The sequence below is a fragment of the Leishmania panamensis genome, assembly GCF_000755165.1.
Source record: "Leishmania panamensis strain MHOM/PA/94/PSC-1 chromosome 13 sequence".
Taxonomy (NCBI): Eukaryota; Euglenozoa; class Kinetoplastea; order Trypanosomatida; family Trypanosomatidae; genus Leishmania; species Leishmania panamensis.
The window spans coordinates 167256-191462 of NC_025858.1; the positions used below are offsets into that span (position 1 = coordinate 167256).

Below are 24207 nucleotides of genomic sequence, written 5' to 3' on the forward strand. Positions count from 1 at the left end.
CCCCCCTCTTTCTCCTCTGCACCGCTGCGTCGTCTTGCACTCTCTCTCTCTCGCTCTGACGTTTCTCTTGTACGTTTTGATTGTTTCTTTCCTTTCACTCTCTTTGGCTTTTCTTTCCTCAGTCCACTCATTCTCAGAAAAAAAAGCCAAAAGGCGACACCGCGACGCCGCCGCCCCCCCTCTACCCGCTCTCTCGCGCTATCTCTGTCGCACTCCTTCAGGTCCACGGCCTCTTCCCCCGCCGTCCTCTTCCTCCATGTGTATGTGCGTAGATACACGGACGATGATAGAGGAGGGAGGGTATATGGGGAATGATTTGCGATGTGTGTAGGTGGGTGAGGAGGAGGAGCAGCGAGGAGTGTGTGCCTCTGCGCAGGTGTTACATGTGGTGTGTGGTGTACATTAAAGCGGGGGGGGGGAGGGCGCAGGTACTACACTGTCTCTCGCTTTCCTTGGACCCTCTTCTTTCCTCGCTCCTCTTTCTATGTGAGACGGAGGGGAAAGAAGGGGGATGAGGGCGAAGTGCGCGGTGAGGAAAAGGGGGGCAAGATCATACGCATGTATGTCGTGGGGAGAATGTGAGGCTCAAGGTAAGGAATGTGGAGGTGACAGGGCTTGCGGACTCAAAGCTGCACGCGTATGTGCGAGGTACGCTCCTCTTTCCCCCTTCTTCTTTCCCTCTCGCTTTGCCTCTCTCCCCCCCTAACAGGCCTGCACCTCATTGCGGCGCCCCCGACACATCGATGCGCACGGATACGCCACTATGCACCGCTTCTTGTTCTTAGACGCTAATTCCCAAGCGCGTGTTTTGCCTTTTCGAATTCGTCTTTGCTCCTCATACTACTGCAATCTCGCTCCTCTCTTCGCTGCTGCGTCTTCTTTTTTTCTTCTGCTGGATGCATGTCTTTCCACCACACACACCAACACCAACACCAACACACACACACCAACACCAACACACACACACCAACACACACACAATACTTTTACTCATTCTCACACTCACGTCTTCTGCAGATTTCGTTATCCGCACACTCACACGCTCTCTCTTTCCTTTCGAAAAAGAAACAAAGATGACCACAATGGCTGAGGAAACCGCTCGTGTTGAAGTCTCTGCGGTCGAGGAGAACGTCATGAACGATGTCACCCCGGAAAGCCTGGAGGATGCTGTCCGCATTGTGATCCAGAAGTCGCTCGAGGCCAACGGTCTCGTCCGCGGCCTCTCCGAGGTGGCCCGCGCCCTGGACTGCAAGACTGCGCACATGTGCATTCTGGCTGATGACTGCGAAGATGAGGAGTACAAGAAACTTGTCACCGCGCTCGCCAAGCAAGGCAACATCGATCTGATCAACGTCGAGGAGCGCATGAAGCTGGCCCAATGGGCAGGCCTCGCTCGCCGCGATGTGACCGGTGAGGTGACCAAGACTCTCAAGTGCTCCTCTGTTGCCATTCGCGACTTCGGTGAGCGCACAAAGGCTCTGGACTACCTACTGTCTCAGCTGCACTAAAGCAACTTCCTCCCGTCGCCCTTGTTCTTTACTTCCTCCTTTCCTAGTCGCTCTCTTACTGAGTGAGCAAGACTGTGTTTTTGCTTGCGTGAGCACGCATGCATGACTGAGGGGAGGAAGGGAGGGCCGCAAGGCGATTTCCGAGGGACAAGCCTCATCTCCTGTTTAAGTTTTCGTCTCCTCAAAGGACTGAGCAAAGCGAAAGAAGCTGCATAGAGGGTGGACGCAAGGAGCACACCGTCACACGCACTGACGCTCACGCGGACGCCTACGCGAATGCAGAAGAAAGGGATTTGCGTAGGCGTGTATGCCTGTGCTGTCGTTGGCGTACGTATGTGCACGTTTGTGATGATTGCTGTCATGTGATGCAGTGTGTGTGTGTCTCTCTCTTTCTGTGTGATGAGGAGCGGCTCTCTCCCTGGTCCATTTATGCCTTTCTTCTCCTTCTTCTTCTCTTCCTCCTTCTCCTTCTCTTCTCTCTGTCGTACTCGTACACACATGAGCATGCGTGTGTGTAGCTGAGTAGCGAGGGGGAGGGAGGGCAGATGGTACGCCAGGGCAAGCGAGGAGAGAGAGCGGAGGAGGGGGGAAGGGTGTGCAGCTGATGTCTGGAAGGGAGTGCTGTTTACGAAATAGCCAACTGTATTTTCTTTCTTTTTTTCGTTTGGTAACTTTAATTTTTATTCGCTAAAGCTCAACGACTGCACAGCAGCAGCAAAAAGACAAAACACACAAACGACTCCAAAGCCTTGCGGAAGACCGCAGCAGCAGGAGGGGAAACAACAACAGAGAAATATCAGTGACACGGAGGCAGGGGTGAGGGGGAGGGGCGCGTGCGATCAGACAGGCAGAGACACACGCACTCCTTTCCCTCCGCTTGTGGGAAAAACACTCGTTGTGCATCCTCTTTCCCATCCTCCGTCTATACCCATGAGAGAGGCAGAACGCGAGCGGCTTGTGGGCACACGTGAGGGTGATAAGCGTTGCTCTTGCCTCCCGTGTGCTCTCCACCTCTCCTAGACGCGATCTTTACGTACTCACTCTCCTCATCCTCTCCTGTTGCGTTTCCTTCTCCTTCCTTGACCATCGCCTCGTGTCATCTGCTGATACAACTACGTCAGCTGCGTGTCTCCCTCTCTCTGTGCGGATCTCATTGCACGTTTGAGGTATCACTACACATCGCGCACTCCGCCAGTAGTTTCTTGAACGAATAGGAGGTAGGAGGTATTACACGATTATCACGTACACGCGTGTGCTACGTGACGTGAGGCGATTCCTTTCTTGTGTGCCGCTCCCCACCGCGCGCCTGTGCCCGTGGCTGTGCCTGTCTCTCTTTCCCTATAATTCTGTGCCTCCTGCCTCTCTCTGCGTGTGTTTTGCGTGCACGTTCACATCACAGCGTGTGTATCGGCGTACATCTGCTCGTTGGTGTTACCCCCCTCCCTCCTTTTCTTGCTTGCTTCGTCTCTCCATTGCTGTGCCCCTCCTCCCCCGCTTTTTTGTTTTTGTTGTTCGTTTTGTTCTCTGGTGCTCTTGTGCTGGTAGCTGGTGAAGTAAGACCACAAGACCGGTGCGGTTTCGCTTCGCCCGCCACCAATCACCCCCCCCTCCACACACTCCCCCCACTACTCCCCATACGCCCATCTCCGCCACCCTCCTTCCTCCTCCATACCTGTAGCGCGCTGTGTGTGTGGTGTGCGTGCGCAGGTACACCTACATATATATATATATATAAGTGTATGAGTTGTCGCGTGTGTAGGGGGCGATTTAACGAGCATCAATCAGAGGAAGAGGAAGGGGGCCGAAGAAACAGAACAAAAAAGGCACACCGACACGGACACCCACCTGCACACCCCACCACTACAAGGAGGCAGAAGCGTGACTGATTTCTCTATTTGTGCTGTGCTGACTCGTGTGCGTGTGCGTCCTTCTCCTTTGTTGGTCTCTGTACTGTGTAGTGGTGCCTCCGCGTGCATACGTGCGTGTGCGCTCAGCGCGAGCCCTCGCCACCGTTTTTCTTTTCCTTTTTTTTTTTGCGTTGCCTCTTCGTTCGTTTTCTTCCCTTTTTTTTTCCATCTTCCGTCTCGGCTACCGTTTCTACTCGCACGTCGTTCCTGGTCTCGCTGACTCGCGCGCTCTCTCTCTCTGTCTGTGTGGCTGTGTGTATTGCGCGTATACGTGCCCTATCCCCTCTTCCCCTGTCTCTCTTTGCTAACTCTGTTCTTCTTTCCCTTCCCTGATCCCCTCCCCCTCCCCCTGCAGCACGCGTACACCGACACTCGGCAAAGGAAGCAAGTTGTGTGTGTGTGTGTGTGTGAGTGACGCACGTGGGCGTGGCGCCGAGGCATCCATGGAGGGAACGAGGGGAGAGACAGACGATGTACAGCGTGGAGCGAAAACGGCAGGCACCAGACTGGGACAGCGACGTCGCCTCCACAGCGGCGGAGTGCAGTTCGAGTAGTGCCCCACGCGTGGGCTCGCCTGGCCACGCCGGCGACACGCAGCAGGTGCCGGGTCTGTGCATCATCGACTGCAAGAGCGGAGGCGGATGGCCGGTGGGCCCCTCTTACACCAACCTCCCCTCGCACGAGGAGCAGGTGCTCACAAAGATAAACGCCTACCAGACGTTGACAGGTGAGCAACGAGGCAGTTCAGCAGGACCGCAGAGTAGCAGCGTTGCCCGTCACCCACACACCGCTGCTTCGGCTGCGGCAGGGAATGAGGGGACGTCATCGGGCGAAGTTGCCTCTTCCTTGATGTACATCAGCCCCGCACAGGATTTGCTGGAAGACGGCGACAGCACCTTTGTTGACCATGGCAGCACCGCAGCGCAGTCGAACGCGAACCCTGGCGGGCTGCTTACAGGGGGCGGCGCCGCTGTTTCTGTGTCGGCATCGCCCGTAAAGAAGACGGCAGTCAAGCCTCGTCCGCCGATCGTCGCGCAAGTGGGGTCGCCGATGCCGTATGCATTCGCCACAGTGGGTGCATCACCATCCAGCGCTGCAGTGCATGCCAACGGGAGAGGCACGGTAGCTAACAGTGTAGGCGGTGACCGAATGCGAGGCAGCCTCTCTTATTCACCGTCGTTGGTGCCGCTGCCGGGCGGAGTAGCAACACCAACTTCGCCCTCCCCCATGCACACGAGTGCCGTGGCCGGCGGAGGTCCAAGCAGCAGCCCACCACCGCCTCCTCCGCCTCCGCTGCTGCAGCGTTCGTCTGCGGGCCCTAGTGCATATGCGATCAACAGTACAAGTGTGCAGCGCCGGAACAACGGGGCAGGAGCTAACACCAACCTAGGCGGCGGCAACGCCGACGTGTCGAGTGGGGCTGGGCCGCCGCGGCCGTACTCGCGGATGAACTCCAATGATGCTGTCTCTAGTGTGGTCTACCGAGCAACGGTGCCTAGCAGCATCCGGGCGATAGCCATGGACCCGGTCGAGCCAGTGGTGTGGGTCGCTGTCGGCGATGATCCGCTCGCGGCGTTGCGCCTCAGTGGACGCGAGCTGATACACTCAAAGTCCGTGAAAGATATTGAGCAGGTGCACTGCATGGCGGTAGTGCGGATCGCTGAGGAGCGGGCGACCACCTTCAAGTCCGACTCGACGTCACCGTGCGCGACGAGGACGTTGCCGAAGGCCGCAAGAGCAGGTAAGCGGAAGAAAGGCGGTCGCAACAGCTCTGGCATCCGAAAGTCTGGGAAGCTGCGCGCTGGTAGTAGCGCCCTTCTGGGTCGCAGTCTCGGCAATGGCGGTGGCGGCGAGGCGGACATGGGGAATCCCTGGAGCAGCGACGACGATGACGACTACGGCGATGACGCGACGACCAGCGCCAGCCCGTTGGGCCACGAGAGGCAAGGCGTCCGATTCTCCAACTATTTATGGTGTGGCCTGAGCCGCGGCCACGTGGCGGTAGTGAATATGTCGAACCTGGAGTACCAACTCATCCACAACGCCCACAACCAGACCATTAACAAGATGTGGTACTGGGAAGCGTGCAACAAAGTGTGGACGGCTGGGCGCGAGAAGGGCGTGAATGTCTGGGATCCGCAGCGGCGCGTCGTACTGAAGCGGCGCAACATCGCCGCCATTCTGACCGACGCGACCTACGCCGAGTCGACTGGCAAGGTGTTCGCGGTTGCCGGCGACGCCTGCGTGCGTGTGTTTGAGCCCAGCGGCGAGAACGTGAATGTCCCCAAAGGGCAGGAGAACCGCATCCGCATGAAGCTGGATGCCTGGGTGATTCAGTACCACCGCAACTCTGGCCTCGTCTGGGTGGGCCTCGCGCGCGGCAGCGCCCTCATGAGTACGAGTACCCTAGATGTGGTGCGCACGCTCCCGTATACCTTCAGTGCCATTCTGTTCAAAGGCAATTACGCTATCATTACTGGACAGGAGTCGCCAAATGCGGAGGGACGACTGATGGTGCTGGACGTGGCGAACCCCAGAGAGCCCTCCGTTCTGGCGTACAGCAAGTTTGCCGGCCCCCTCCCACTCGGCCTTCACATTGTCCCCCGCACCCGCTTCGCGGTGGCGGCGCAGGATGACCCGAAGAAGGGCTGCATGATGACCGTGTTCGTGTACGACGGCTCGGTCATGCCGACGCACGCGACATCGTCTGGCAGCGCACCCCCGCAGCGGACCGAGTGGGTGCCACGAGGAGCAGCGACGACGGCGACTGTCGGCAGCCTCTCGTCCCCTGCGCAGCTTACCCAGACACCAGATCATCCCAATGGCAGCAGCATCATAACATCTACGCCAGTACCACCGGCGGCGAGCAACATCGGCACGTACAACGCGGCCACCGCTCCCATAGTAGACAGAGCCACGCTGCACCGAGGGGCTGTGGTGAAGACCGCGCCGGACAACCGCATCGACCGCAAGCTGGCGGTGGAGGCGGATCGATCCTCACTGGTGGAGGCGATCGCGCCGGATGCCCAGGACATCAAAAGCGCTCTGAAACACCTTGTCAAGACGACGGACGAGGTGCGGCAGTCTCTGGTTCAGCAGCGCTCCGCGGAGGCAACACTGGCCGACTTCAGCCGTGTGTTGCGTGGGCGACAGCAGTGGCTCGTGGAGCAGGGCTCGCTCACGAACCTTCCCGTGCTGCCGAGCGCTGTGGCAGACCGCATCGATCGCGACTACGCCACTATCGAAGGAAAGACCATTGCCACGTCCATCGAGCAGCTTCAGCAGCTGTACACTGTGGCACTGGCAAAGCAGCAGCAGTTACTGCACAGCAGAGACGCCGGCGGCGGCAATGGTGACGAGAGCAGGGGGGTGGCGACGAGTCTTCCAGCGGAGTCATCTGCGCGGGTGCTGCGGATGTCGTCATCGACGGTGCTCACGTCGCCTCTTGTGCTCGGCAGCAACGCTAAAGACGAGCAGCATGACCTTCTTGGCAGTTGTGTGGTCGGCGACGCGGCGGCGGCCGGAAGCGGGCACCATCAGCCTGGCGTGCATCCTGTGGAGGACGGCAAGTTGCCTGAGGGCTGCTCTCCTTCGCAGAGCGGGATTTCCGTTCCTGGCTCAGGGTCAAGGGATGCAGCGCTCCCTCCGTGGGCACTGCAGCTCGCCTCCACATTGCAGCGGGAGCGTGCACTGCACTCGCAGCAGCTGAACGCGCTACAGCTCCAGATGGAGCGCCTCGTCGAGCGCAACACGGCTCTCTCCGCTGCCTTTGCTCGCCTTCAAGCCCACGTGGCGGCGCTGGGGCAGCAGGGGCTGGCCTTGGCGATGGGCGCTGAGTCTACGGGCAGCACCACAGCCGGGTCGGAGAAGTCACCACTGAGCTTTTCGCTGCAGCGCCGCCAGCCATCACAGGCGCACCAGCTTTCCCAGCCATCATCACGACAGTACAAGGTTACTGCGGCATTGTTCGCAAAGCTTAGCCACGGCCAGTACCACAAACCGAAGTACGTGCGCCGATCCACCGACCTTCTTGTGAAGGCGATGGACGAGGTGGTGCGACTCGCGCAGAGTCTCCGTGGTTCCAGTGGGGATCGCGACGCGCTGGGAGGCATCCTGGCTATGGCCCACTCAATAACAGGTACGGCAGGAACCGACAGCTTTGACGATCCAGATGGCAGCGCCGACACGGCTCCGCACACGCAGCCGCCCTGCATCGATGACGCATCCCTGTCGCCGACCTCGCCGCCTGTAGTGCTGCCGCTAGAGGCGCCGTTGTCAGCAGAAGAGGTGTCCGACACGCGGGGCGAGCAGAGCAGCTCCACCGCTGTCGATGTCGCTCTATTTGAACACCCTCTCACTTCTTTGCTGGGCGTGTGCTCGATGGCGGAGGTGGAGCTGCGTAACCTGGTAGAGCGCAATGCGGAGGTGGCTTCGCTTTGGGCGCGTCTGCAGAGCATCCGCTCCCAACCGCGAGACGCAGACAGCGGCCATCATATTATGGAGCAGCACGCCACCTCTGCTGGCCCCGTCGCCGATGTGACCGCTGACAACGCCAAGGCCGTGGAGGGCCAGCTGCCGCTACGCGTTCCTATCGCAGGCGCCGCGGCCGACGCGAGTGTGGCCGGGGCAACGCCTGCGCTGCTCACCGGACTCATGACGGCGCGCGTTTTGCAAGCTGTATGCTGGGCAGAGTGTGCGCAGACAGTTCTGCACGAGTTGACACACGCGGGGAGCATGAACAACATCTTCCTCGCCGGCTGCGTACACAACGCTATCATCTCGCCCCACGCAACGACCGTTGGCAGGTGTGGCGGGAGAGCTTCGTCTGGGGTGCGGGGGCAAGGGCCACTGGAGGTGCTTGGCTACGAGTCTACGCAGGAGCAGTCGATGGTGCTCGCGAAGGTCAGTCAAATGAGCAAGTCGGCCACACTCGAGCTTTTGAATACGTCGCGGATTCGTGAGGAGCTGCAGCAACAACGGTGTCTTGGCGAGGGCAAGGAGGGGATCAACGGCGCTGCGGCCTTCGCGAAGAGCGACTTTCGGTTGCATCGCCTTCCAGGCGCTCTGCGCTGGTCGCTGACGGCACTGCGGCTGCTCTTCCTCTTTGTGTCAGACGCGGAGGCACATCTGCTCGCTAGTGGCAGCCACGCCGACGACAGTGAGGCGTCTAGGGCAGCCGCCAAGGTAGCGCGTGCAGCAGGGGGGAGCCGAAAGACGAGCGCCATCCCCAGGGGCGGTGATGACGCGGCCGCTACCGGGGCTCTGTCAGCGGTTGCTGTGGCCATGACGCACTGGGCAATGTTTCTGCTGAACCTCCAAGCTGACCTGACAGCCGTGCACCACGCAGCACGACTCTACCACGCCTGGCGCTGGGGACCGTCCGCCCTTTCTCTCACCGCCGCTGCTACGTCGTCGCCGCCACACCGGACTGGCGGTGCGGTTCATGACCGCGCAGGCACGGCGCGCAGTGGTGGGCTCGGTGTGAGTGCGCATAGCCAGACCACAGAAGATGCGTGTGGGCCGGTCTCCATCGGCGCCCCCGCCGCCTCAGACTCCCTCGCTTCTCTCGCGGCGTCCCTCAGCACCAAAGGTAAACTGTTACTGCTCTATATGCAATGGCATTTCCCTGGCTTTGCCACCACGTCCACCGACCGTGCCGTTGCACCGGCAGGCAGCGCGAACACGCTGCCGGGGTCGCTGGCTACGGTCTCCTCATCACTGTCGACCGTTGGCCTGCCAGCCCTCTTCAGGCCTGCAGAGGACAACGACATCGCCACCTCTGCAGCGGCGGTGGCGTCGTGCAGTGCTTCCGAGTGCTCTCGCTTGCTGGGCGACACTGTGGTGCAGGCGAGGCAGCTGCTGAGCCGTGCGCGACTCCTACTTGGATACACCCACGCCATCCGAGCACGCGCCTTGATGGCGCTGGGGGAGAGCCGGGACAAGGCAGTGGTACAGGTGATCGCGTCCTTCGCGTTAACAGCTGCCCCCGACCTGGATGCCCGTGTCCCGACGGAGCAGGAGAGGGCCTTCCTGCGTAGTTGAACGAAAAGAAAACCGAGGGGGAGGTGATAGGAGACAACGAAGCATCAGCGACAAGCGTGCGGCGTGAAGCTCTCATGTCACATGTGTCTGTGCTCATGCGTGTATGCGTCTCCTTCACTTCTTCCTTTTCCTTTATGTCGTGCCTCTCTGTCTCGACGCCTCTGTACGAGACACTCAGCTGTGCGCCGTGTCTCTCTCTCTTCTTCTCTCCGCGTTTCGTGTTTCTGGTAAAGTCTCCGGTACGTAGGTGTGCATCTCTCTCAGTAATGTTGTGTATCCTGTGCTCGTGTGTGTGCGTGTGTGTGTGTGCCAGCTAGTGCCTCTTCTGTCTTGTCCACTGACACACCAAGGTCGACACACCCACATACACACGCACACACACACACACACACACGGTGGGCCCCCTACTTACCTGTCGAGCAATACGGCGTTTTCCTCTCCAGCGTCCACTGTCGAGCTACGTCAAACAAGGGCCAACACATCTCTGAGCACTGCACAAAAAGATGATCGAAGCAGCGAAACCCCTTCCTCCCCCTCCCTCCCCTCTTCACCCTGCCACCGGGTGTGCATTCTTCGGTGTTCGTAGGCGCACGCTTGAGGCTAGCAAAACAACATAGACATGTACGGGTGCTCCTGCTCGTTTTGTGCGCTCGCTCAAGCGAGCCTGCACATCAGTCTGTTGCCTACGCTTTGATCTGTGGGGGTGCTTGTGAGGCGCGCCTTCTCCAGCGTCTCTTAATGCACGTCTAAAGGCCTGCCCCATCTCTCTCTCTCCGCGCTCTACCATCTCTCTGTTCTACGTTACTTTACGTACTCTTGGGATCGGTTACTTTGCGCTGCTACCCCCTTCCTGATGCGTAGCCGCAGCTTCGTGCTGGGCAGTATCTGCCTGGTTCCTCGATTGTGTCTGTGTGCGTGTGTGTGTTACTTCAAAGACATCGAAACACACATACAAGTACATGTACATGTGTGCGTGCGCGCTTTCGACAGGCGGGTCATATTTGCATCACCCATCATCACCATGGACGTGCTTAACCTCATCTCGTTAGTCGTCGACCTCCGTGACTACCCAGGATACGCAACATGCACGCGCGCCACTGAATACCCTGGCCTCGCCCTGTGCGAGTACAGCGCGGCCACGGGCATGCGCTACACGGTGCCACTGGGCTACGCGGCGTCAGTGGTGTACTTTTATTTCTATCACCGCCCACGCCTCTCTTTTGCTGACCGCTCGCTAACGAAGCTCCACCACTACTTCTACCCAAGCGCCGGCTACAGCGCACCCCTCGGCATTATTGGTGGTGTTCTGTACGGCGCGGGCGAGTGTGCACAGGGGCTGACACCGGCGGCTCTGGAGGCCACCGCGGCGCGAGAAAAGGCGGCTGCTTTGATGGCTGCGGAGCAGTACAGTCAACGGCACCGCGCGGCAAAGAGGCGTCTGAAAGCGGAGCAGTCGTTTCTCTCCAAGGCACTTGTGTTGCTGCGACTGCGCGAGGACCCGGTGCAGGCAGAACTCGCGCGCATGGGACTCGGAGAGGACATCATAGCATGGGAGACTTTGCTCGTGCCGCAGGGGTATCTCTGGACACAGTTGCACTCCACCGTACACGATATTGCTCGGTACCGCGACTACGGGACCCCTGTTGTGGCTGGGGCTGCAGTCCTCACCTCAGCAGACGGGAGGGTTGGCGAACCTTCTGACGCTGCCCATACGCCGTGCTCCTCGTCCTTCACTTTTTTGTCGCCTTCGAGAGTGTACTTTACGAAGCCGCAAGTGGACGCTGTCGTGAGTCGGATAGGGACGCTGCGCGTGTCACCGGAAGATGACCGCTGGATGCGTTCGGCTGGTCGCTGCGGCGCCTACGGCGTTCTTGGCATGTTGCTCACGTGGAACAGCGGTGGCGCTCTGTTTCGCGCGCAGATGGGACTGGGTCTTGGCGTGACGATTGGCGGTCTGGCGTCAGCGACGCGGCTGGATCAAATCTTCACGCACCTGTGACGCGTGCGGACGTGTGCGTGGTGTGTCTTCGCAGTGAGGCGCGTTTTTCCTCTTTTTGCACTCGGGCTCCTCAGGAAGGCGGCAACAGCGGTGTGCCCTTTGCCAAAGCGTGTGGACTGGCCATCTGCACGAGGTGCGCGCGTGTGTGCGAGCAGGCCCCGATCATCCAGTAACGCAGAAACAAAAAGAAACAATCAACAACAGCAGCAGGATGTCCAACCGAACAGCGACAGGAGCCGCATCAGCCGCGCAGTTTAAGGTGTGTGTGTGTGCCTGGCCGCGCGATGGGGAGAAGGGAGGACCGCGTATCCTCTGTTTTCTGCTGCTCTCACTGCGTGTAAGTGGACTCTCTCTCTGTTGTTGTTTTTTGCTTATTTCTTGGGTGGGGTTCCGCCCAGTGCAGATGCGAGGAGGCGATTGTGCACACTGAGAGAGGCGGGGAAAGAGAGACATTTTATCCCCTCTTTACACACCCACACACACACACACACGAGCAGCATCAGGAGAGGCTACCCGGACTACGTCACCGGGGGTGCATGCCTTTCCCTGACTGCGGAGAGCCTTTATGCTCGCTGGCATGATGCCGCTCTATTTCTTCCTCACCGGTCATTCCCACACCTCCCAGCTGCTTTCACCCTATCCACCACGCCCACCGACACAGTCGTAGATGCCCTGTACGACACCGACCGCTGTTTTTGTGGCCCGTGCCTCTCTTCCCTTTTTTTTTGGATGTTTGCGCCCACCCCCATTATGCGCCTCATGCGCGACCGCGCAGCTACGCGCTGCACACGGTTTCACCCTCTATTCCGATTGCCGCCGAAACCTTCCGCTCGGCGGAGCCACAGCACCACTGCGGCTGATGCAGCAGCAAAGACAAAACTGACTTCTCCTGGTGCTCCTCTCAGCCATGTCTTCGAGCCCCTCACCACATCCGGAGCAGCCTCCTCCTTCTCATCGGTGTCACCCTCAGCCATCGTCCTTCACACATCCTACGCGTCGTTTCCAGCCGCCAACGAGGTGGGGCATGACGTGAGCCGCAGCAGTGGCGCGGGCGCAGGCGATGGGTTTACTACGGCTGACCACTTTATCACAACACCGTCGTACACCGTGACGGACGTTGCTGCTTTCGAGCAGCTCATTGCGGAGGCGCTGCGTCTCTCTCAGGTGACACTGGAGGTGGCCGCGACAGCAGACTCGCCACCTGCGCCCTCACCATTTTCTCCGGTCTCAGCGGCGTCTGCTCCTCAGGGAGGTGCTCGCCAGGCCTCCTCCACACTCATTGCGGACCACACGGTCCGAGAGCTGCAGGTTCTCCTCGCTGAGGCGGAGCACACTCTCTCCCCCTCCCTGGCACGCAAGGCCACGATCGACAAGTTCGTCTACGGTGTGTATCTGCCGTTGCTCCGGTATGGCGTCTTCGTGATTCTCGTCACCCAGCTCGTTGTGTACTTCCACTGGATCTTCTTCGTGTTTGACTGGAATTTGGTGGAGCCGACCACGTACTTTCTTTCCTACACGGGCGTCTTCTGTAGTTTGGTGTACCACTACCACCGCTGCGGCGAGGACGGGTTTACCTGGAGGAACACACTTCAGCACCTCGCCAATCGCAAAGCGGAAAAGACGTACGCGAAACAGCAACTGGACGTGGCTGGCATGGCACAGCTGCAGCGACGCATTGCGCTGATTAAAAGAGAACTGGCTCGCATGTCTGTCTAGGTAGGCGCCAGCGACAAGGACAGCCATCGTACACAAGGAAAGAGCGAAGGACAGAGGCACCTACGCACACGAGGTGTGGGGTATACGGGGAAGGGGAGGAAACCGACAGTGCCGCCAGTAGCGCGTGGCACTCTTCTCTTCTGTTTCCCTTTTGCGCCTGCTTACACTAGTGACGCACTCGCCCACACAATCCGCTGCCTCTCTGCCATGTCCGTCGCGTGCACCAGGTGCATCGTTGGAAAAGTAGCAAATATGTTGTCTTCTGACGCAGGTGCCGAGGTGTGTGTGCGTGCGTGTGACGTGGCCCACACATCCTTTTCTTCATGTCTCTCTTTCTCTCCCGCGCTTGCCTCCGCGCGTTTACCTCGGATGCACATCACACCGATTTCTCCCTGCGTGAGCGCATGTTGCCGCTGCTGTAGCGTCGTCTTCGCTGCTTTATTGTCCTTAACATGTATACATCGATTGGTGTAGCGTTGCGCGTCTCCCTCGCTGTCTTCGGCCTGCTGCACCTCGCTCGTCACCTGGCCTCCTCCTCCCCTAAGTACTGTCAGCTGAGCAAGCACTGCAACAGTGCCTTTCATGTACGCGCATCGCGCGTACAGCGGTGCGTGCCACCGTGCCGCGTTGTTCTCTTCTGCCTCTCTGCGTGTGAGGGAGGCACGTTGCGTGAGAGGGGAGGGGAGACGGTGATGCGAGGTAGGGTGTGTATGTGTATGCTAGTGACGCCTCTTGTTGGATATTCCACATGAGCCTCTCGTTTTGCTCAGCGGCAACTGGGGAGGAAGAGAATGACACGCGGTGACGTGTATGTTTGTGCGTGTTGCATGTGCTGCCCCTTTCCTCCTTCCTTTGTGTATACGGAGTAGTCGATCCATGCGTGTATGCGTGCCACTTATGACCAGCTGCGGTCCCGCTCCGTAGCAGCATTTCATCGCTCTCCCTCCTTGTGGCTCTTTGTATCCCTCCATGTCTCTCTCTCTCTTCCCCCCCTGCTGTTCCTCTCTCCCTCTTCTGTGTTGATTGTGTCGGACGACACCACCTCCAGCCCATCACTTTCGGTCCCCCCCTTATTGCCACTAGGGTTAGAGTGCTCATCTCCATACATCCGCACGGGCACACGCACCCATACGTGCTCTTTCTTCTCTTCAGTAGAGGGCAAGTCGTCACGAGGATGTCCTCTACTTCATCTGTTGACGTGAATAGCGCATTCCCTGCGATGCAGGACAGTGCGGACGCGGTACAGTGGACAAAGCTGGATGGGGCACAGAAGCTCCTTGCGAATCATTCAGATGCGAAGAGGTTCTTCACCAAGTACACGATGCTCCGCACCGTCGTAGGCGAGGTGAAGCCCGTCTTCTACGACTCTGTGCGCACACGGGTGAAGGTGTTATGCGAGGAGAAGGCCTTCGCGGCAGGGGAGGAGTGCGACGACTTGGAGGCGGTCTCGATGCACGTTGTGGCGTACTTCCACTACAGGCTATTTATGGAGGAGATGAAGGAGTTGATGGCGCAGGCACGCTTATTGAAGAGTATCGGGATGGAGGGGTCGGGACTACGATTTCAGCCACGCGAGCAAAACATTGACGCGTCAGGCGACAAGCCGCGCGCTAGAAGCAGCTGCCGCTGCGGTGAGCCATCTGTCAAGGTGCAGTTACATGAATTGAGCTACTGCCCTGCGGCATTTATTCCTGTTGGAGCGCTGCGACTGCGTCGGGTTTCGAAGGTGTCGGAGACAGGAGAGTTTTCAGAGATAGTGGCGAAGATTGACCGCGTGTGCGTCGTCAAGAGCGTGCGCTGCTTTGACGTCGGTCGGGTTCTGATGAAGGCTGCGGAGAAGATCGCTCGGGAAGCCTTCCACGTCCGCTGGGCCCTCGTAGACGCACAGCTGAGCTCCAAAGGGTTTTACGCCAAGATCGGCTACGCGCCAAAGGCTGTGCAGACATGCATGGAACTTCATCTGCCGTACGTTGTGATGGCCAAGTGCTTGGCGGAGGCCTCTCTCTGAGGAGCTGGAGGCGCACACGCGTACCCCCATGCGCGGGGTGCCACTGAGGGATGAAGCGCCACTGGTGATGTGGGTGGTGCTCTCCCCTTGTCGTCATGTGCATTGCTGCAGTTGGTCCGCATCGCAGTTTATACTTGCGCACGTGCGAGACAAGAAAGAGCGTAGGCGCGGCTGGGCTTCGCAGCACACAAGGGAAACATGCAGCCCCCCATAAAGTCCCTGCAGCTCTCCCTGTTCTGCCTTCCCTTCCCAGCTTTGTTTCAGAGGTGGTGGCAATGGAAGGGACGTGCGAGGAGAAAAGCAACTTATCGAGCACGTACACACACCACTCGATAGTGCATGCGGAAGCACCCGCCCACCCACACCCCCCCACACACACACAGACGCACGCGCGCGCCGTCTCTTTCTCTCAGCTGGTGTCTGTTGCTCACTTGTACTGTCACTTGGCATTCATCGAGCAACAACTGTGGCATACACGCAAGCGCACGCACAAGGAGGAAGGAAGGGGCGGAGGTACACATCTACACGCTAAGTACCAATACGACCGCGCGCGCGCTCGTACCCGTACCTCCTACGATTGCGCCTCGTCCCGAGTGTGGACTCCCTGACACCCCTCCAGTCTTTTTCTGCTCGGTGAACTTTTGTTTCTCCGCCTCGCCCACCACTGCTCGGTTGTGTGGGTGTGCAGGTATGGGTGTGTGTGTGTGTGCGCATACACATGGATGCTTACTTTTCTTTGCCAGCGCGTGGGAGATGGAAGAAGTGAGTGGCGCACCTCACGGCGCAAGTTTCTTCTTGGAGGAGAGACGGAGCGCACCCCTCATTCCTGCTTGTTAGTTGTGTTTCAACGCCCCTCGGCTGAGGAGGAGAAATCAGATATCGCGTACACTCTACTAGGCTCATACGGACTGGCTGATAGAAATCACCGATAAAAGAATCACCCTTCGAAGGACTCAGGACCGGAGCGCGAGATGCTGCCTTGTGGTTCAACCCCCCCCCCTAGAACTTGCATGACCGCTTTGCGTCTGTCCTCTCCTTCGTTCCGCACAGCATGTCAGCTACAAAGGCACCCCTCTCTAGCTTAGTGCTGTTTTTCCTCCCTTCTCTTATGTCCGTTGCACACGAAATGTCAGCTCAGCGCAAAATGGCTTTGCTCGTCTCATTACTCGTCCTCGCTCGATAAAGGACTATCACAGTTAAAAAAAAAGGTCAGACACCAGAGCCGATGGCACACACACACACACATGCAAGAGCCGTCTTGGATTCTTTGAGAGCCAGAGGGTGGACTACACCGCAGTGGAACTGATGGCAGAAAAGGAGGCCGATTCTGGCCGCCCTCTCAACGCCGGAGGCAACCCAAAGCAGGCATGGGAGGCGTAACGTACCTCATGGCGGAGCGACGTATGCGCGGGCATCCAGCTCTAAGTCCACCCGTGGCTGCAGGAGCAGAGCAGGGCTGAGGCACTTTGGGGAAGGAAGGGAACCGCAGCGCATCAAAAGCCCGCAGCTTGTGAAGAGCCAGAGGAGAGGAGGTGAGTTCCGTGAGTCTCGCCCGGCAAGGCCATTTGACTCCCGTGGCGGTGAGGCTGGGCTAGTGCGTGCCCTTCTCAAATGACCTGAACGAGGCAAGCTACGCACTGATGCACAGGATCCTCCACTTCAGCACTGATGACGCCATCAAAATGCGTCATTGGCCTGTGGCCAGCCTCTGGGACAGGGGGGGGGGCGCACAATGACTTCGCCGCTGGTGAGCGAGGTGCCAAACTGCAAGTACCCTCTTTTCTCCGCAAAGTGGTGCGCGCTCAACGCATCCTCTCTTACCGGCTGAGTGGAAGGCAGCAAGCGGTGGCCTGATTGGCGGCGCGGAGAGTGCTGTGACAGGGCTTCACGAGAAACTGGAGGACAACGCATTGCTTGGTGGCGGATACATATTCTCGTCCACGACGTCCAATGGATCCAAGAGGATGTGGCAGATGTGGACATGATGGCGAGGCAGCTTGAACGCTCTCGCATTTGGTCTGATTGACAAGGTGAATCGCCAGATCAAAGGCTCTCAGGGCAAACATGCGGCAACGCCAATCCACGCCACGGCTGCGGTGGTGGTTACTCCAGAGCGCTACGGCAACAGGAGTCGCGTGGCTGAGGTCGGGGCAGCTGCCAAGGTGGGTTCCGCGGAGGCGAGGTTCCCCGTCGGGCAACCCGGAGAAAGGGACGGTGCCAGAAAAGACCAATGGGAATGCTCACCGGAGGCTGAGTGTCACACGGGAAGAGGACAAGTCATGAGTTGGATTGGTCTTCGCCAGCACTACACGCCAACGCCACTCCATTGCAAGTGCAGACGACTGGCCACGCTTGCGGCAGATCCGACCCGGGCGGCTGTACACCAGGCCAGCACCTACGGAGAGAGACTACCACACCCCACTTGCACGCGCTGCATCATGGGCTAACCGGTACTCTAACCTGAGGTAAAACGTCCAGTAAGGTGCAACTGCATATTTTGGACTCAGCCCCCGTCCGTCACCGTCAGGCGGTACGCACGCACGCCCTTCTTGAGAATCGCGACACAACTGCTTCTGACCTTTGTCAAGTGCATGGCGCAGCAGCGCTTCAGCGATGGCTGCGGGGGTCTTCATGTGGGCCTCTGTATTCGCAGACGCCCTAGACGACGCGACACGACAGCCCCACCCCGCACCATTCCGCTTGGTCCCGTTCTTCAACGAGGGCCACCACAGGGAAGCCTGTGAAGAGAGTTTGTTCGTTATGCGACTCATAGCCCCTCCCTAACCACATCGGTGCCAGGCTGCGACACTCGGCCTCTCGCACGCACGGAGAGGTGCCGACTGTGGGGCTCGAGGCCGTCGTGTCCCCGAAGTAAAAGTGAGCCGAGTGAGTAGACAGACCGAAATGTGCGAGTCCGCCAGCAGAGCAAGTCCCTCGACAACGCATGCCCCGCAGGGAGCGCGCGTTTCTTCTTTCCCCCGTCCTTTACGCTTAGCCGAGGAGACACAAAGAAAGCCCCACCAAGGCCATACTGGCCGGGGCAGAGCGCGTTTCTCACGCAAGAGCATCGATGCGCGTATGCGCGGTGCCTGTCCACTGGCCGAGAGTGCGCAGCCACCCGCCCCTCCCAGCTTCCTGTCTCACCGGTCGGAGGGATGAAGGGGGTCGGATGGGCGGAGAGCTGGCTCTGGGGACACGGGCGGTGGAAATAACACGGGAGAAGGGGCCATAGGGCTACCAGGGCCGATTCTCAAAGCGGGTGGAGACGAGAAGTGGTGGCGATAGATGAAGTGGGGCTCTCGCTTCTACTGGGGAGGGGTGAAAGGGGCACTCGAGCGGCCAGGCCGATCTCGTCGCACCCGTTATGTCTCGAGAAGACCGCACAAGAGACGCGTAAAAGGGGGCAAACCAAAGGCGCGAACTTTTCTGGTGCCTCCACAGGTGCCGGCGCCCTCGCTTTGCCGGCTTCGGAGTGCGAGCGAGCGAGATCGAGCGTTAGCCGTCAGTACTCACTGGGCAACGGGTGTGCTCACAGTAGTATGTTTGTGTTTACGTGTGTGCCGCCGAGTCTCTATCATCTCTTTTCTCGTGATTGCTTGCACCCTCCCCCCTTTCTTTCTCTCTCGCTTTGCCTCCTGAGGCATACACGCGCGGCGACGTGCACACACGAACAGGAACGTGTCTTGGGAGCGTGCGCTCGCGCCCCTTCCTCCTCCACAGTTTTTTTTGGCAACTCCGGTACAAGTGGGAGGCATCACCGACCCCTCGATCTGAGGCGCATCACGAGAGCGAAAGCGAGGCAACGGCCGCTACGTTGTCTGGACTCTCTTTTGCCCTTTTTTTTGCTCTTCTTTGGTTGAGGGAGCGAGAAGGCGAGCTGAGTTGGACGTAGCAGCAGAGGAACGGAGGACTTGGGCTCTGGTGAAGCGCGAAGTAAAGCGACCTCAACTGCAGTGCACGACAGAACAACTCGCTCAAGGCTTTAAGGTGGACAAGTAGGAGAGGGATGGGGGAGGGGGGAAAGCGAGGGAGTCACGGCTACACACCATCTACATATACCCGTCCACTTTAGCCAGCTCTCGCTCTATCCCTCTTCAGGGTCTCAGCGGCTACTCCTGCCAAGCTGCTCAACACACCACCGAACACCGTCCACTGTGCGAATGCGATTACTGTGTGCTCTGTGGTCGTCCTATTCCCCTAGTTTTTGTTTCAACGTCGACCGCTGCTGCTACGCTGTGCACCTGTTTCACTGTACGGCGCGTGGATGACACACATGGGCAGAGGCGCGGACGGCTACCAACGCCCCGGGAACAACTGCCAACAGTTCACACCCAGTTCGCAGTCCGCGGCCTTGCGCACGGCTGTCATGGCCGCCGCATCACCTGCTCCGGTGCTCGCCACGCCGATCCAGACTCGACCGCTACAGGGGAATCCCTTCCATCCGTTGTTGTGGAACGGCAGCGCTGGGAGAGGTGGTGTGCAGACGAGCTTCTCGCAAAAGAGCCGTGCCGGGTTTACATTGGGTGTCACAGTCGGTAGCAGTAGCGGGCCGCTCTCCTCGTCTTTCTCTCTCTCCACCCCGCGCTCCTCTTGTGCGTCGGTAGTAGGGTCAGGCGATGGACGACTCCAGCGTCGGGCCAGCCGTGACGGGCTCGAGGGGTCAACTCCGCTCTCCTCGAGCACCACCGCACACGTCTTGCGGCCGCAGCGACCAACGCAGAGTCGAATGCCCCCGTTATCCTCGTCTCCGCATGCACTGGTTGGTCTCACCGCGGCGGAGGCTAGCAGTGCTGTTAGCACTACCAAGCTGAGCAGAGAGAGGAAAGTGGCGGCTGTCAACTACAACGCTCTTTTTCACCAAGAACTTCAGCAGCCAAAACCCGAATCGGACACCGGGGCATGGCCAACTCCGCCGCTGTCACGACCCACCGGCGCGTTTCAGTATGCGCAGTTACCGCCCAGCGCCAGTGCAGTCGTGCATGACACGGGAGGTCACAGTGGTTCTGGAGAAGGAGGGGCTGTATCACCGCTTCCTTCCGTCACAGCCTTGTCGGCGCAAGCATGCACTATGGAGGGCCCGCTTCCGCCGGATGTGCGTCGCATCATCGCCCAGAGTTGCACCGGCGGCAGCAGCGCAGCGGATAGGAACACTATCATTGATGCCGCAGAGCAACAGGCCCGTCGCCTCATCAGCACTGGCCGCCGCGTGAAAGTTTATCGCGAAGAGCTGGCGGCGGCAGAGGAGGAACGCAGGGATCTTTCCACCAGCGTGGAGGAGCGCCAGCTTGTGCGATCCGTACTGCAGAGCGAAGTCAACGACATTAACGCCCGCATTCAGGCTCTCTTGCAGGAGCGTGCGCTCGTTGAAGTGCAGCTGTGCGCGCAGGATGATGCAGTTGCGCGTGAAGGGCGCAAGTTGACTGAGGCGCAGGAGCGGGTGACAATACTGCGAGAGGCGATTGATGGCATTGTGGAGGAGACTGTGGTGGCACGGCTGATGTTGCGGCAGCAAGTACCGTCTCTACACATCGAAAACTACTACTAGATGGAAGGGGTGGCTGGCTGCCAGTGGGAGGAGAGGAGCCGGCATCGAGCGCATCACGATGGCCGCCTTCTGCGGCCATGTCTCTCTGCTGCTGATTACTGAGGGACTTCGCTGCGCCGAGGATGCAAACTAATACACTTAGCACATGTACACTGTTGATTCTTGCATTCTTCCCCACTCCCGCGATAGTCATCATTTATGCGTGAACAGTTGTGCTCCATGGCTGTGGGCGTGAGGCGAGACGGGGTACTGGGCTCTGTTCCAGGGGGTGAGGTGTCGTGGATGCCAGAGTGCCAAGTCACGACCTGTTCCGGCACACTGCCACAGCGGTGAATGCTGCCGTCGTGGCTCCCTGTTCCCTCCCTCTGACCTACACCATCTTCTCCGCCGCTACTTTTCGATATATGGTGAGCGAAGAAAAAGACCCCGTTCCGCGCTGCATCACTTCTTAGCGACTAGAGGAGCGGAGGAGAAGGGGGGAAGCAGAAATGGGTGAGTGAGTCGTAGAGCAACGTTGATGGCTTTCCTCTTCCGACGTCTGTTTCCCGCTATCTTCACTCTCTCTTCGCTCTCTTCTTCCACGCGGTAATGGCGCAGTCTCTGGTGATTTACGTCGTCTCTTACACCCATTCTTTTATGGGGCACACGTCGTTGACACCCACTGAGGCTTTCATCCCCCCCCCCCACACACGTGCTGACATCGTTCTTGACTAATTTCTCTCTCTCCCTCTGTGTCCCTGCCTCCTTCCTCTTCAGTTTCTGATTCTACCTTTCCAGTGCTTTCTGTTCTCTTGGCTTCTCAGCTGCATCGTATACACACACCCACACACACACACCCACACGCGTGTCGCTGCGCCGCCTTCCTCCCACTCAAAGCAGTCACTTTGAGAGCAACGGCTCTAACCACCGTTGCTTGTTTACAGCGCACCGATAAAAAATTGAGGAGCCCTTCTCTCCCACGCTGAAGCGGAGTTTCGCCCACCGGCCATGCCGTCAGACTTCAACAATGTGGAAAGGGAGTTGCGTGACATCGAGGAGACCTTCGCCACCGGTCGCATGAATGCCTTCGGCTCCGCCTCCACGCAAGACGCCTTCGTGCATGAGCTGAAGAGAATCGCTGAAATCGAAACACAAGTGTTCTACCGCACCTGCGCGCTCCTCAAGTCGAGCAGCACGAACGAGCACACACTGGTTACAAACCTGTATGCCAGCGCGCAGCCGCCGCCGCAGTCGCAGCGCTCCGGCCCTGCAGCGATGTCAACCAGCAGCAACCCCGGTAACGGCAGCTTCTGTGCAAACAGCAGCGGCCCGGTGAGCCCTCTGCACCGCGGCTCGATGAGCCAGCGCAGCTACACGCCGCTCGTACCTGCCGTGGCGGGAGGCCTTAGTGGCATGTCGATGCCCAACAGCAACGCATACTCGCCAGGTGCAAGTCGGCGGCAGTCCCGCCAGGGTTGGGAGAGTTCCACTGCCTACCCTTTCTCTGGCGTCAGCGACGGTGGCGTCTCGCCTGGCGCGGCGCCTCCCATTCATCAAGGTGAGTGGGGCAATGAGGACGGCTTTGCTGACAAGGCCTTTGAAGATGTGGCGGCCCACTTTGAAGAGCTTGAGTCGCAGTTCTTCTCCCTCGGTGATTATCTCCGCGATATCTCGAAGCACGTCATTCGGCTGAACGACATGTCCAAGCAGGTAAACAACGGCGTGAACTTCCCCTCCAACGGTAGTGTTACCGGTGTCTCCACCGCTGCGGCGAATGCGAACGAAGGCAGCAACAACGTAGACATGTCGCAGGTTTTGGGAAGCGCGGGGCAGCAGGACTAGTTCGATTCCTACGGCGGTGGCGTAGACAGCTACCGGATGGGGGCCCATATAAGTAGATACATACTTCAGTGCTGGCATGTGTGTGTGCCTGCACCCTCCTCTTCTCCTCACACGCACCCTCCGACTTCTTTCCCTTCCTCTCTCTGTACATGAGTTGCACGCACACGGTGGTGGTGGTGGGGGCACAAACACCGTCGTGCGATTGAGTGGCGTGTCTGCCACGTCTGCTGGATGACGTCGAGCCAAGGCAAACGACCTCCAACGAAAAACACAGCCATAAAATGAACCGGAAGCACAGCCGAGAGGAAATGAAATTCACAGGGGCTAAGGAGAAGAAGGGGTACCAGATCTGGTGGTGGTGGTGGGGAAGGTGGTGATCCTCACCATCTTGATAGCCCCGTGCAGGATGCTGCTATCACGGAACCGATATGGCTAGAGAGAGAGAGCGACGTGCACACAAAGAAGCGGAGGCAGCGGTGTGAAGGCCCCCTCGCAGCGGGGGGGGGATTGGGAAGGAAGGAGGACTAAGAGGAGGGGGAGCAACACGGACGGAATCTTCGCTGACATCAACACCCACATACACACTCCTCTTGATGCTCTTCTTCGTTGACAGTTGCGTGCCGCCCACTCTGGCAGCCACCTCTGTATTTTCCCATACACCCATTCCACTTGCACACACGGGTTGAAATGCCATCGAGCAACCACACCTTCTCATTGGCGCGCACCACTCGGTGTCTCCTCCGTCGTCATTCACCGATTACCCTTTGCGGCTGCACCTTCTTCCCCCTTCTCACCTCCTCTTTTCTTGAGCACCTGCGCGTTCCTCGCTCGTTCTCTTGTGTTTTTCCAATGTCTGTGCCCGTCCTTCGGCGTCTCTTGGCGGCAGAGGCACACCAAAGAACCGAGGGGGTGGAACACATCCCCCATCGCCTGATTCCCTCACCATTACCGGAAGCGATCTCTCTCCCTTTAGTTACGTCTCCTTGCACACACACCCACACACACACGCACACACTATACATTCAATCGCCCCCTTCCTCAGAAACATTTCCACGCGTGTTTGACCTCACCACCTTGCGTGAATCTCCACAAGTGATGTGCGCCTGTATAAGCGTGCGCCTCATTCGCTACGGTGATCGAATGAGGCGCATGTGGCGCTGAGCTTTGCGATCAACTACGAAGAGGCCACAAAGCAGACCGTGCTGAACGGTGACGCATGCTTAAAGCAGCAGCTTTCGGACCTGACGGGTGCTGTGGCCATCGAAGGTGCCCGATGTTTGCAGATTGGGGGCATGTACGAGTGCGGCTCTCGTGCCAGCGCCGGGGGGGGGCTGACGTCTGCACAACATCTTCGCTGAGACTGGTGGGTCTGTGGCCGTGTTCGACGTAGCTTTAGCGCTGGAGCGCAGCCCTGCTGCATCCACCGTGATGCAGGAGCTGGACGGGGGGGTGCCCACTCAGGGCTACTACTGGACCAACTCCTGAGATGCGCGGATGCCTGAAGAGCAGGAACATTTGCGCAGGACCATCGAGGCACACACGGCGGCGCTTTGGCTTTGGACCTGTCAACCATTACATTGGTCGCATGAGCCCGAACGCGGCACGACTGTGCACTCTGAAAGGCGACTTCTTGTACGACTCCGACCGCTATGTCGACAACC

General features: G+C 58.9%; 7 protein-coding genes across 7 annotated transcripts; all 7 read left to right on the forward strand.

Moving 5' to 3' along the window:
• Positions 1–1073: 1073 nt before the first annotated feature.
• On the forward strand, positions 1074–1508 carry LPMP_130460 (40S ribosomal protein S12, putative; the record flags this gene model as incomplete). The annotated part of the gene is made up of 1 exon (XM_010698826.1): positions 1074–1508. The coding sequence occupies one exon, from the start codon at positions 1074–1076 to the stop codon at positions 1506–1508; it is 435 nt and encodes a 144-aa protein (XP_010697128.1).
• A 3353-nt stretch (positions 1509–4861) lies between these two features.
• LPMP_130470 (hypothetical protein) lies at positions 4862–9457 on the forward strand (the record flags this gene model as incomplete). The annotated part of the gene is made up of 1 exon (XM_010698827.1): positions 4862–9457. The coding sequence occupies one exon, from the start codon at positions 4862–4864 to the stop codon at positions 9455–9457; it is 4596 nt and encodes a 1531-aa protein (XP_010697129.1).
• Positions 9458–10478: 1021 nt separating this feature from the next.
• Positions 10479–11456, forward strand: LPMP_130480 (hypothetical protein; the record flags this gene model as incomplete). Its single annotated transcript, XM_010698828.1, has 1 exon — positions 10479–11456. One exon carries the CDS (start codon positions 10479–10481, stop codon positions 11454–11456), a length of 978 nt encoding a protein of 325 aa, XP_010697130.1.
• Positions 11457–12185: 729 nt separating this feature from the next.
• Positions 12186–13172, forward strand: LPMP_130490 (hypothetical protein; the record flags this gene model as incomplete). Its single annotated transcript, XM_010698829.1, has 1 exon — positions 12186–13172. The coding sequence occupies one exon, from the start codon at positions 12186–12188 to the stop codon at positions 13170–13172; it is 987 nt and encodes a 328-aa protein (XP_010697131.1).
• A 1174-nt stretch (positions 13173–14346) lies between these two features.
• On the forward strand, positions 14347–15180 carry LPMP_130500 (actyltransferase-like protein; the record flags this gene model as incomplete). Its single annotated transcript, XM_010698830.1, has 1 exon — positions 14347–15180. One exon carries the CDS (start codon positions 14347–14349, stop codon positions 15178–15180), a length of 834 nt encoding a protein of 277 aa, XP_010697132.1.
• Positions 15181–19444: 4264 nt separating this feature from the next.
• Positions 19445–20725, forward strand: LPMP_130510 (hypothetical protein; the record flags this gene model as incomplete). The annotated part of the gene is made up of 1 exon (XM_010698831.1): positions 19445–20725. One exon carries the CDS (start codon positions 19445–19447, stop codon positions 20723–20725), a length of 1281 nt encoding a protein of 426 aa, XP_010697133.1.
• Positions 20726–21712: 987 nt separating this feature from the next.
• Positions 21713–22546, forward strand: LPMP_130520 (hypothetical protein; the record flags this gene model as incomplete). The annotated part of the gene is made up of 1 exon (XM_010698832.1): positions 21713–22546. The coding sequence occupies one exon, from the start codon at positions 21713–21715 to the stop codon at positions 22544–22546; it is 834 nt and encodes a 277-aa protein (XP_010697134.1).
• Positions 22547–24207: the final 1661 nt, after the last annotated feature.